The 13,671-nt window shown below is 41.8% G+C and overlaps 1 protein-coding gene across 1 annotated transcript in view; it reads left to right on the top strand.

Moving 5' to 3' along the window:
* The window catches only part of DENND4A (DENN domain containing 4A), a 2,763,357-nt gene that overhangs the window by 1,629,232 nt on the left and 1,120,454 nt on the right, over positions 1-13,671 (top strand). Inside the window, exon 20 of the mRNA XM_044077857.1 lies at positions 7,030-7,236. Coding sequence (XP_043933792.1) covers positions 7,030-7,236 — 207 coding nt within the window. The remainder of the gene's footprint in view (positions 1-7,029; positions 7,237-13,671) is intronic.

The raw sequence follows: 13,671 nt of genomic DNA, 5'->3' as shown, positions 1-13,671 counted from the left end.
AGAACCGAAGTCTTCAATAAAGCTAAGTACCCCGTTGGGGAAACTTTTTCTTGCCTCAGACCGATGTCAGTAAAAGTTAATAATTGTATTTCTTGTGGGAAGCAAATACCTCATAAGGATTTTCATTCTTACTGTATTCCATGCCTAGGCCCTGATCACGACGTCACTAGTTGTCGGTTTTGTGCTAGATTTAACAAACGCACTATTAAACGCCGGTTTGATTTTGCTCGCCATTACTTTGGCCGAAGATTTAATTATACCATGTCATCGGAACAACCAATGACCGGAATGCACAAAAAACGCAGAGACAAGGATAAGGACAGGCATCCGAGGTCCAAAACTGACGACGAAGCCTCTTCTAGGCCAGTCGCTGGTTCTCAGTGAGGCGCTTTCGCAGTTCCTGACACCCGCTACCTTAGAGCCACAGGCTGCTACCGACTCCCATGTGGAAGTACCTAGGCCTATGGATACTCAAGGTGTTGGGCCTACGGAGACTAACCCTTCAGATAGGTCCAGAGCCGCTGGGCAGGCATCAGCTTCTGAGGGTGTTTTCAGACCTTCTCAACTTACCATTAAAACTACAGCCAAGTCTAAAACTCCATTAAAGACAAAGAAGCAAGTACAGCATTCACCTGGACAGGCCTCCATGCCTAAAAAATAGATGCTCAAAATGGCCGAAGACTTAATTACTCTGATCAGGGGTTCCCATCCCCCTCCTGATAAAAGGCCTAGGCCGGATACAGACTATGATTCCTCTGACCAGGTTTCTATATATTCTGATTCCTCTTCAGACCAGGAATACTCTTTACTCCCCTATGAGGACTCTGATGCTGAAGAATCAATTCCTTCAGCCTCTCCTCCTGAGGATTATTCTTTTGGGGAAACTTTACATACCATGAGGGAGCATTTCCATTGGGAGGGCCAGGATTACTCAGAATCCAAGAAAAGGCTCAGAGACTTTCTTTTATTGCCTCAGCACAGGCCCCTTGCTATTCCGCCAGTGTTGGATATTGTGGATGATGTGTTTTCTGAATCCAGACTAAATCCTGATTCTTTACCCCCTGCTCCAGTCAAGCCAGACAGGTACTACAGAGTCCCTGAGTCTCACAAATTTCTTTATAAAAACCCTGCTGCTGACCCAGAAACTATTTCCCAGGGTCCCAAAGGGGTAAAGGCTTCCACGGCTAAAAATCCAGTTCCCTCTGACAGGGAGTCTAGAGCATTAGACAGATGGGGGAAGAAAGTTTACACTTCTGCAACTTTAGCAGTGAGGGCTTTAAATTGCCAGTTTCACATGCTTAAATACCAGCAATACTTAATGTCTCAATTAAAACAGAAAATGAGTACTAGTGCAGAACATCCTGACCACAAGGAAATGCAGGATGTATTGCATGCAGCTGAACAAGTGGGAAAACATACTTTGCAATGTGGTTTTGATTCATTAGAGGCTTCTTGTAGAGCAGCAGTTACAGGATCTGTGATTAGAAGGCATGCTTGGTTAAAAGAACAAAGTTTACCAGATCATGTTAAGGCAAAATTATTGGATGCTCCTTTACAGCAAGATATTTTATTTGGTGTCAAGGCAGAGGAGGTGTTAAAGAAAATGGAGGATAAGACAAAATCTATGCAAACAGTGAAGGATTTCTTACAGGTACAGCCACCTCGATTTAGCAGAAATTGACCTACAAAGAATTGGTCCTTTCCAATGTCAGACAGGCCACAAAGAGGCAAATACAGACGCCCAAGAGGCAGATCTCAGCCCCAAGGCTCTTACAGACCAAGACAGTGGGGTGCTTCAACCCCTAAAGGAGGTGAGGACAAGTCACAACCTTACAGGAAACAGTCCCAATGACTTCCCCCTTCCAGTGCCAAGCTCTTCCCTTTTGGCAGCTCCCTTAGGGGGAAAACTAGCACGTTTTCACAAAATTGGCAAACAATAACCCAAGACAAATGGGTTCTGAATATTGTGTCTCAAGGTTACAGGTTCCACTTTCACACTTTACCAAGGCTAAAAGGAATGCCAGACCTGCCACAAAATCAATGGGCAGAGGCTCAAAAGCAAATTACAGCCCTCATGAACATGAGAGCTATTCAAAAAGTGCCACAGCAGGAACAAGGACAAGGATTTTACTCAAGACTCTTCCTGGTCCCCAGAAAAAGGACAAAGCCTGGAGATCCATATTAGACCTTTCTACTCTAAATACTTATCTGGATGTTCCAAAATTCAAAATGTTGACACTACAGCAGCTACTTCCCGTGCTGGGCAAGAAGGCTTGGCTTGTTACTTTGGACCTCAAAGAGGCATACCTGCATGTCCCTATCAGACAAAATTGCAGAAGATACCTCAGATTCATAACTGGTTCAATGCACTACCAATTCTCTGCACTGCCCTTTGGCTTATGTACTGCGCCCAGGGTCTTCACAAAGTGCCTGGCACCAGTAATTGCATTTTGCAGACAAAAGGGAATTCAAATATATCCATACCTGGACGACTGCCTTATTCAAGCAGAGAGCAAGGACATTCTTCTAAAGCAGCTGGTGTTTGTAAAAAAGTTGCTAATTTGCCTAGGGTACACAGTAAACGAAAATAAGTCAAAACTAGTGCCCTCACAAGAGATAATATTCCTGGGTGCCAGCTTAAATACAACGGCCCAGATGGCTTATCTCACGCCAGACAAACAAGGACAACTGACTCAGTATTTTCAATTGATGGCAACAAAGTCCCAACTCCCTGCAAGAAAAATTCTGCAGGCCTTGGGATTCATGGCATCCTGTATACTACTAATTCCATATGCCAGACTGCATATGAGGAAATTACAATGGTACCTAAAAAGTGTTTGGACTCAACACTCTCACAGTTTGGAAACAGTAATACCACTAATTCCCTGCCTACAACAGGGGTTTCGATGGTGGGCACAGGCATGTCACCTCAACAAGGGTCAGCCTTTCACTCTACCCACAGCCAGGCAGATTTTAACAACAGATGCTTCGGATTACGCCTGGGGAGCACACATGGCAGGAAAATGTATTCAGGGCAAGTGGACCACAGACCAAATGCATCTTCACATCAATCAAAAAGAGATGTTGGCTGTACAAAATGCCCTAACAGCTTTCAAGGACCTTCTGCATCCAGGACAATTATTATTAAAGACAGACAACACCACAGTAATGTGGTACATAAGCAAGGGGGCACTCATTCTTACCCCCTATGCAGACAAGCCATGACCTTGTGGAACACAGCTCTAACGTATCAAGTTCATCTGCAAGCACAATTCCTGCCAGGAAAGAAAAATACTCTGGCAGACGATCTAAGCAGAAACATCATGGATCCTCATGAGTGGAAACTAAATCCACAAGTCTTCAGCATGATAATGCAAAAGTGGGGGTGCCCAGACTTAGATCTTTTTGCCTCCACACTGAATTGCCAGCTACAAAAACTCTGCACAAGGACTTATCACACACAAGCATGGAAAGTGGATGCTCTTTCGTTCAGCTGGAAAAACCTAAAAGTTTATGCCCTCCCACCACTGCCTCTCCTTTCAAAGTTGCTCCTAAAAGACAGACAAGAAAAACCACAGATGATCCTGATTGCTCCAGACTGGCCATGCCAGCACTGGTACCCAGTCTTAAAGAACTTGGCTCAAGGACCACCATGGATTTTACCTCAAATTTCACACCTTCTGACTCAATAAAACAATCAGATCCTGCACAGTCAGCTCAAAACCTTAAACCTGGCTGCATGGCAGATTCATTAGTCAAACAGACAACACCTCTCTCTAAAGCTGTTATGGATGTCATTTCGGAGGCCAGGAGGCCTAGCACCAGGAAATCTTATTCACAAAAGTGGAAGAGATTCTGTGCCTGGAACCAGGCTCAAAGCCTTGACCCTCTTGTCCCAAACATTCCTCAGATACTACAATACTTAACTGAAATGCTGGACAAAGGACAATCCTTCTCATCCATTAAGATCCACGCCTTTGCCATCTCGGCTCATTACAACACAGACCTTCCTATTTTCTCTCATCCATTGCTAAAGCAGTACCTCAGAAGGGCTAAAAACATAAGACCGCCCCTGAGAGCACCAACACCTACTTGGGACCTCAATTTTGTCTTGGAAAAACTCACTTTACCTCCTTTTGAGCCAGTCAATTCAGCAGAATTAAAATATGTATCATGGAAAACTGCTCTGCTTCTGGCAATAACCTCAGCACGAAGAGTCTGAGTTACAGGCACTAATGGCAGTGGAGCCTTTCATCATTTTTCATCAAGACAGGGTTTCTTTAAGAACAAACCCTTCCTTTATGCCTAAGGTGGTATCCAGTGTGGCTCTTAACCAAACTATCCACTTACCAACCTTTTATCCAAATCCCCAGAATAAAGGGGAGAGACTTCTGCATTCCTTGGACATACACAGAACCATTTCTTTCATTACTTTACCCGTACCAGAAAGTAAGCAGAATGGTCAACAGTTCTTCACAATATGACATTCTCCTTTGTGGGTTTTTTTTTTTTAAGAATAGCTGAAAGACTGCCATTTTCCACATCTCCGGTAACTGGACTGTTGCTGAAAACTTTTCTACAACAGTAGTGTCAAAGGTACTGTTAGGAAGGATTTTAGGGTCTTAATATGATTGCTTACAATGTCCATACCACTAGCTTTGCATGTGTTTAACATATTTATCAACTTGCCTAAACTATTACAGTTTAATTTGGGTTCCTTACTATTATTGCATACCAGAATCTTGTTGCTTAATATTCTTTTGTCCTGGCCCAAGACTCTTACAGGATGGGATTTTGACAACCTAATTTTCTCATCTTGGATGTAAAAATTCAAGTTATCACCCTGCAAATATCGTATGTATGATCTACTTATCTTGCTGTCGGCTACATACCTGTAAAGGGATAATTTGTTGTATTTATAGTTCTTTGATAAAACTCTTTGATACACTTTTTTATATCACTTTTAACTTGTTACTGATGGTGTGGTGACTTAACAGAAATCTGTTTTGAATTGCTTAATTTTTTTGTACATTCTGTATTTGTTTTTTAATTTTCTTGTTCCTTTTGTAGTCTGCTGTCTTGAGTTCTTAAAGGGTTTGAGCTAATATATTACTTTGTGTCATCCTTAAAGATATTCCATAACAGACCTCATTGTTCTGTTGTATATTGCTGCAGAAATGTAGATAATTTGATAGACACCATTTTCTTATTGATGTTATTGTGAACTTTAATAAGTTTGAATTGTGCAGCATTTAACTTCATTTAAATGACTCAAAATGACATTTAATAGGTATAGGTCCAGTTTAAGGATGCTATGATCACTATCGAGTAAGCTGGAACGAGTTTATAAGATTAATTATAATAGTTCAAATTTAAACCCGCTAAATCTAGAAAGCCCCCCCTCCTTGTTGGCCTGTTTATAATTTGTGATAGGCCGTTATGTCAGAATAACTTTCAACTGTTTATTTTTCTCATGTTGGATAGATTGAGGAGTTGGTAAGCTAAAATCTTGTGTTAGTAAAATATTGTCACTCCATTACTGAGTCAGATGATTATTTCATTTGATGTAAATATCCTGCTACATACATACTATAAAGTTAAGGTTATTCTAAAAATAGTTGCTGTGATGTTATTTCTGCTAATTCATAGACTGCTTGAGTTGGGTAAGTGAGGTCACTGATTCTACACCTTTTGGTGATGAGTGTGATATAGAGGAAACAGTGCAGCACCATTCGACTTGCATACTGTTATACTGCAAATAGGTTAAGTCGTCTCTTTTTTTTGACAATGCTCCTTTATATGTTGCGACTTTGTGACTTATGTAGTACAAGTTTGAATTCTGGATCATTTTCCAGCATGTACTGTAAAATGTAATGTTTTCTGTAATTATTATGCAGATGTTCATTTAATTATTTAGGTGTATGATGTGATTCTTCAATTATAAACTTGAGTTTTAAGTGTGCTAATGGTATCTCATTGAAGGAGAGACATCAGTTTTACACACAGCATGCTATTTTCTTTATGCTGCTCTCAAAAACATATTGCACTAAACTTTCTCTGTCAGGCAACAGGTCTCTAGTGAACCAGCAGTTCATATTTTTTATTTATTTTTATGTATTTATTTATTTTTTTACAGTGTCAGTTATAAATATAACAAAACTATTCTATGCATGAACCACAAATGGCTGTGTGATGCAGAAGAAAACCATGGCTGGGGCCCGTGCACCTCATTTTGCCTAGTGATATGGACACTGGAGAAGCAGGCCAGGGAGGGTATAGGATTGTGTACTTGCCATCAGCTTGCAAAATATGGGTGGAGTGAAGTAGCCATTTTGGTGCTGTAGTTACACTTGGTGAAAGCCAGTTATACAGATATGTGGTACCACAAAGTCTGAGATGTGTTCTTGGAATGCCAATAAATTTGTGCAACACTGTAGCTGGATTTTGACATGCATGGAATCATACTCATTACTGATCTGGCATTGCAGGCCTTTCTTCAGCAGAGCATGTCAAGGCAGTACAAGGAAGGAAGATTGGTATTAACAGAAAAATACCTCCTGACTCTCTTGTGGGATGGCAATCTGTAGTCCCCATCTTTTGTCTTCCATACCTGTGTCACAGGGCTTCAGTCAGCAGGGGCAAACAAATGATCAAATAGTGGACAGGACTTGCTGTTCAAGAGGAATGACAGTTTGATAGGGACCACAAAGTGGAATAGTGAGAGAAAAAAGTATGTGGCATAGCTGTAGGAGAAAGTCTGATTTGCAGATCCCTTAAGAATGGTTAACAGAATGCTGTTTGTTTATGCATGGTATTGAAAAATACAATGTTCATTACATTTTAACTGAAAGTGAAAATGAGTAGTGTAGTGAAGTATGTCATTTTAAATAATAAAAGTATATAACTTAAGTTTTTCTGTTTTTTAATATCTTCCCCTTGAAGTGGTAGTAAGTTAAGAAATATAGCTATTGGAATAACTTTGGTTCCATGACTAAGATGTAAATATGCATGCATTTTAATATTTTGCAGGAAATCAAATATGCACACTCTGTTGCAAAGAAGTATTCCTCCATTCCTCAGATGTGGTCCAAATGTCTTCTACGTCACTGCTATGGCCTTTGGTTCATTTGCTTGCCAGCATATATTAGGGTGTGCCATTCAAAAGTTCGTGCTCTGAGAACTGCTTATGATGTATTACGAAAAATGCATTCTAAAAAGCTAAACCCTCCAGATGAGGTAGAGTATGCAATTTTGTTTTGTGTGAAAGGGATTATTTTGCTGGCAGTTCTGATACAGCATTTTGTGCCTTTTTGTTGCATGGCGGGGCAGCTGAATAGGAAGAATAATTGGTTCTCATATATTATGTCAGTTTAAGGATAGCTGTTACAGCCAGAATTGCCATTTTGCATGTTTGTCCACTCTGTTTTGTGGTAGCTTGTCCAGTCATTGTTCATTAAGAGAATACCCTCACCATAACATAAGCTGATACAGGCATGTGAATCAGTGTCAAGTTATTTTCTTGTGCCCTCATCATGTTCTGCCTCTGCATCATAGCACTTAACCTCTTAGTGCAAGAATTCTGGACAAAGTCAACAATAATGTGGAGACAACAATATAAAATCAAGGACAAAGTTTAAATATTGCTCTCTATAAATTGAGAGAGTAGCCAATAAAGAAGGTGTTGCATTTGCATGTATTTTCTAAAGGATATGAAGTCTGAAACTCAAATGTTTATCATTATTTAGTGACGTCAGTCCTCAAGGATTTGCTAGAAAAACATACATTTTGAGGAACACACCAAAAATATGAGGGAGAATCTGGACTTTCTGCAGAATTCTGGACAATTGACAGATATGCTGCGCTTGTTTATATAACAGTCATTGTGGCAGATTTATTTTCTGTTTGTGTCTAATTTAAGTTCAGCAGTGTTTCACGAGTTTTCAGCACATTTGTCAGAGAACTACCAAATCCTGTTATTTCATTAAGTATAATCAGTTTTGTATTACATTCACTGCAGTAGTGCCATTTTTAATCACTCATGGCAAATTGACAGGTACCATTGTTGAAGGCAAATAATCTAAAGGGGCTTTGTTCTGTCTTGATTAGACCCTGATCATTGGATGTGACATGTGTACCAAAATCAGTCAGGTTCTTGAGGACTTCAGCAGAGGTTGTGAAAGGTGTATTTATTACAGAAAAAAAAAACATAAATATTGAGAAAGAGAACAAATGATCAAATCTTGCAGTGTAGCTTCAAAAGAAAAAAAAGGAGGCAGCATGAGATGTGATCACAGCATCCATCTCCCAAACCAAACAATTGTCTGCTTTTAATGTTGGCAGCTTTAAAAAGAAATTAATTGTGTTGGAGACTTGTCCATCAAAACAAAAGTTTGAAGATGTTCTTCGTGTTTCACTGTTGCAGTCATTACATTTGGGTAATCTGCTGGCAGGTTGCCCTCAGTTGGCCTGAATAACAAAGTCTTGGGTCCTGCGTCGGTTGCTGTCTCTTCTTCCATGACGTCAGGTCGTCAGGGGTATAAAACATGCAGCCGACGCCATTTTAATCAGTTTTTCTTGCCACATGGTGCCCGAAGCAGAAGCAGTTCGCAAGTGCCGGTCGGCCGACTCCTGAAATGTTCGTTTTAGAGTTTCAGAGCCGAAGTTTTCAACCTAAAGCTAAGTAGCCCGTTGGGGAAACTTTTTCTTGCTCCTTACCGATGTCAGTAAAAGTTAATAATTGTATTACTTGTGGGAAGCAAATACCTCATAAGGATTTTCATTTGTACTGTATTCCTTGCCTAGGCCCTGACCATAACGTGCCTTGCTGTTGGTTTTGTGCTAAATTTAACCAATGCACTATTAAGCGTCTGTATATTTTTGCTTCTAAATATTTTGGCTCAAGATTCAACTATCCAGAAATGTCGTCTGTTAGCAATCCGACTACCGGAATTCACAAAAAACGCAAAGAAATAGACAGAGACTGACCGTCGAGGTTCAAAACTGACGACGAAGCTTCTCCTAAGCAAGTCGCTGGTTCACCGGTACTCAGTGAGGTGCTTTCGCAGCCCCTGATGGCCCGCTACTTTTGATTCGCAGGCCTCTACCGAGACCCATTCGGAGTCTGGAATGCCATGAGACACTTCAAGTATTGAACCCGCAGATGTCTCTCCCTTAGATGGGTCCGGAGCCGCTGAGCAGGCACCGGCTTCTGAGTGTTTTCAGGCCTAAAGATTTGTATATTAAGCCAACCCCATCATCAAAAACAAGGCCAAAACCAACTTCTTTGTCTAAAAAACCGACGCATGGGCCACATGTTCAGGCCCCTATGCCTAAAAAGCAAATAATCAGAATGGCTGAGGATTTAATTACCTTGATCAGGGGTTCCCAACCCCCTCCTTCTGAGAGGCCTAGGCAAGGCAGTGATTATGAATCTTCAGATCAGGTTTCCATTTCTTCTGATTCCTCTTCTGATCAAGAATTTTCTATTCCCCCTTATGAGGACTCTGATGCAGAAGAATTCATCCCTTCTGCTTCTCCTCCTGAGGACTTTTCTTTTGGAGAAACTTTGCATACTTTAAGGGAACATTTTCATTGGGAGAGTCAGGATTTTTCAGAATCCAAAAAGAGGCTTAGGGATTTCCTCCTTCTTCCTCAGCATAGGCCTTTGGCTATACCTCCTGTTTTAGACATTGTTGATGTTTTCTCAGAATCCAGCATGGTTCCTAATTCCCTGTCTCCGGCTTCTAGTAAGCCAGACAGATATTACAGGGTTCCTGACTCCCACAAGTTTCTTTTTAAAAACCCTACTGCTGATCCTGAAAAGGTGGTGCTGCAGTAGGGTTGTCGCCTCGCAGTTAGACGTTGCTCGTTCGATTCTCAGTTAGAGCGTCTTCTGTGTGGCGACATGCGTGAATGGGCCTTCCTTCATTGAAGGTTGTGCGTTAGGCCAGGCAAGCCAGCATGTCAAAATCTACTGCCAGTCATTAGCGGACTGGAGTTCCGCTGTGGCGACCCCTAACCGGTAAAAGCCGAAAGAAACAAACAAACTGCTGATCCTGAAACAATTTCTCAGGGCCCCAAGGGTGTTAAGGCTTCTACTGCTAAAAATCCTACCCCTTCTGATAGAGACTCCAGGGCATTGGATAGATGGGGTAAGAAGGTTTACACGTCCTCAACCCTGGCTATCAGGGCTTTAAACTGTCAATTTCATATGCTTAAATGTCAGCAGCATGTCATGGGCTTACTGAAACAGAAAATGATGTTGATTTCTGACTGTGTGGAAAATAGAGTTACAGGATTTATTGCATTCAGCTTAACAAGTTGGAAAGCATACTTTGCAATGTGTTTTTGATTCCTTGGGCGCCTCTTGCAGGGCCGCCATAACTGGATCTGTGATAAGAAGACATGCTTGGCTCAAGGAGCAAAATCTGCCTGATCATGTTAAAGCAAAATTGTTGGATGCTCCTTTACAACAGGACAGTCTATTTGGTAATAAGGCAGAAGAAGTTTTGAAAAAGATGGACGACAAAGCTAAATCTATGCAAACTGTAAAGGATTTCTTGCATGTGCAGCCACCCAGGTTCAGTAGGCGCTGGCCTACTAAAAATTGGTCCTTTCCAGTATCCAACAGAGCCGCTCAGGTCAAAGACAGACACTCTAAAGGCTCCAGGTTTCAGTCACAAGGAACTTACAGATCAAAACAATGGGGTGCCTCCACCTACAAATATGGAAGTAGCAAGCCCCCCCCCCCCCCACGGTAAACAGTCTCAATGACTTTCCTCTGCCATTTCCAAGCACTTATCTTCTGGCAGCCCCTTTGGGGGGGGAAATAGCACTTCATGCACAGAACTGGCATCTAATTACCCAGGATAAGTGGGTCTTAAATATAGTATCCCAGGGATACAGATTTCATTTCCACACGTTGCCAATTCTGAACGGATGGCCAGATCTGCCTCCAAATCAGTGGGCAGAGGCCCAGAAACAAGTTTTGTCCCTCATGCATATGGGGGCTATTCAACCAGTACCAGAAAATGAAAAAAGGACAAGGTTTTTATTCAAGACTTTTCCTGATACCCAGAAAAGACAACTCATGGCATCCAATTCTGGACTTATCCATTCTAAATGCTTTCCTGGACATTCCAAAATTCAAGATGCTGACTCTACAACAGTTACTGCTTATGCTGGGCAAGGATACCTGGTTGGTAACTCTAGACTTAAAAGAGGCTTACCTGCCTATCCCAATCAGGGAATCTTGCAGAAAATACCTCCGCTTCAAAGCAGGCTTTTTGCATTACCAGTTCTCTGCACTGCCCTTTGGCTTATCTACTGCACCCCGGGTCTTCACAAAGTGCCTGGCACCAGTAATTGCATTTTGCAAACAAAGAAACATTCAAATTTATCCTTATCTGGACAATTGTCTAATTCAGGCAGAAAACAAGGGCACTCTTCTACAACATCTGGCGTTTGTGAAAAGGCTTCTAACATGCTAGGGTACATGATAAATGAAAAGAAATCACAACTGGTACCCTCTCAAATAATTACATTCCTGGGTGCAAGCTTGAATACAACTGCCCTGATGGCTTATCTCACGCCAGACAGACACATTCAATTGATGACATACTTCAAACAAGTGGCCACAAAAATCCAGCTATCTGCAAGACAAATTCTGCAGGCCTTGGGGTTCATGGCTTCCTGCATTCTACTAATTCCATATGCAGGACTGCATATGAGGAAACTTCAATGGTACCTAAAAAGCTTATGGAGTCAACATTGTCACAGCCTGGAAACAATGATTCCTATCATTCCTTGCCTGCAACTGGAGTTCCTATGGTGGGCAGAGGCCTGTCACCAAAACACGGGACTGTCATTCATTCCACCCCCTGCCACCCAAACCATGACTACAGACGCATCAGATTATGCTTGGGGGGCCCATCTGGCAGGGAGATGCATTCAGGGCGAGTGGAGCCCAAATCAAATGCACCTACATATCAACCAGAATTAAATCCTAGTTGTACAAAATGCTCTGACAGCCTTCAAGGACTTTCTTCATCCAGGACAACTACTGATAAAGACGGACAACACCACAGTTATGTGGTACATAAACAAGCAGGGGGGAACCCACTCCTACCCCTTTTGCAGACTAGCCATGGCTTTGTGAAACACAGCCTTGACTTACCAAATACATCTACAAGCTCAATTCCTGCCAGGAAAGCAAAATACTCTGGCAGACGAACTAAGCAGAAATCTTATGGACCCACACGAATGGAATGAAATTAGTTGATTAGCCATGCTGCAAGATTCAGAGTTTGGAGCCGAGTGTGCAGAATTTGATAGTTCTGCTGAGACAGTAGGTAAGGTGTCTGAGGCAGGTACCACGGAGGAAGGTGTGACATACTGCGTAGAAGCGGGTACCAGTGTTGGCGAGGCCAGTCTGGAGCAATCAGAATCATTTTCGGTTTTTCCTGTCTGACTTTTAGTAAAACCTTGGAGAGCAGAGGCAGAGTGGGATAGGCATAGAGTGATAGGTTTTTCCAGCTGAAGGATAGAGCATCCACTTTCCAAGCTTTTTTGTGATGAGTTCTTGTGCAGAATTTGTCCAACTGATAGTTTTGGGGAGAGGCAAAAAGATCTGTCTGGGCTCCCCCATCTTCATGTCAACATGCTGAAGATTTGTGGATCCAGTTTCACTCAGTAAACCTGTGATGGATGTCATTTTGGTGGCTAGAAGGCGTAGTACTAGAAAATCTTATGCTGATAAATGGAAAATATTCTGTGTCTGGAACCAAGCACAAGGAATAAACACAGCAATGCCCAATATTCCTCAGATTCTGCAATATTTAAATGAGATGCTTCACAAGGGCCTATCTTTATCTTCTATAAAAATCCATGCCTCGGCCATTTCAGCTCATTACAACACAGAGCCTTCTCTCTCTCTTCTCATCCCCTGCTAAAGCAGTACCTTAGAGGGGCCAAAAAATTGAGACCTCCCAGGAGAGAACCAACTCCTGCATGGTACCTCAATTTTGTGCTGGAAAAACTCACCCTACCTCTTTTTGAACCAGCTGGTACTGCAAACATAAAATTTCTCTATTGGAAGACGGCCCTTCTTTTCACTTCAGCTAAAAGGATTTCAGAACTACAAGCTCTCATGGCAGTGGTGCCTTTCATTATCTTTTATCCAGACAGGGTGGCCCTCAGGACCACTCCATCCTTTATGCCTAAGGTGGTATCCAATGTGGCTCTTAATTAGACCATTCATCTGCCAACTTTTTTCCCAAATCCACAGAACAAGGGGGAGCGGATTCTGCATTCATTGGATGTACACAGACAACTAAGATTTTATTTAAACAGGACAAAATCTCTAAGAAAATCTGAGCAACTACTGGTGGCCTTTGCTGCAGGGGTAGAGGAAAAGGCTATTTCAAAGCAGACTATTTCAAAATTGGCAAGCCATTGTATTCATTTCTGCTACATTCATCATGGTAAACCTGTCCCTAAGGGGATCAGATCCCATTCCACCAGGACTGCATCTACTTCTGCAGCTTTTCTCAGAGGGGTTCCAACCAGAGACATTCTAGAAGCTGCTACTTGGAGCTCAGTTCATACATTCACCAAACATTACCATTTACCTCTCTTTTCTAAATCCAGAGCAGGCTTTGCCACTGCTGTCTT

This window comes from Protopterus annectens, chromosome 7.part0 (assembly GCF_019279795.1).
Source record: "Protopterus annectens isolate FY-2018-M chromosome 7.part0, PAN1.0, whole genome shotgun sequence".
Classification (NCBI taxonomy): domain Eukaryota; kingdom Metazoa; phylum Chordata; order Ceratodontiformes; family Protopteridae; genus Protopterus; species Protopterus annectens.
This window is presented reverse-complemented; position numbering and strand designations above follow the sequence as displayed.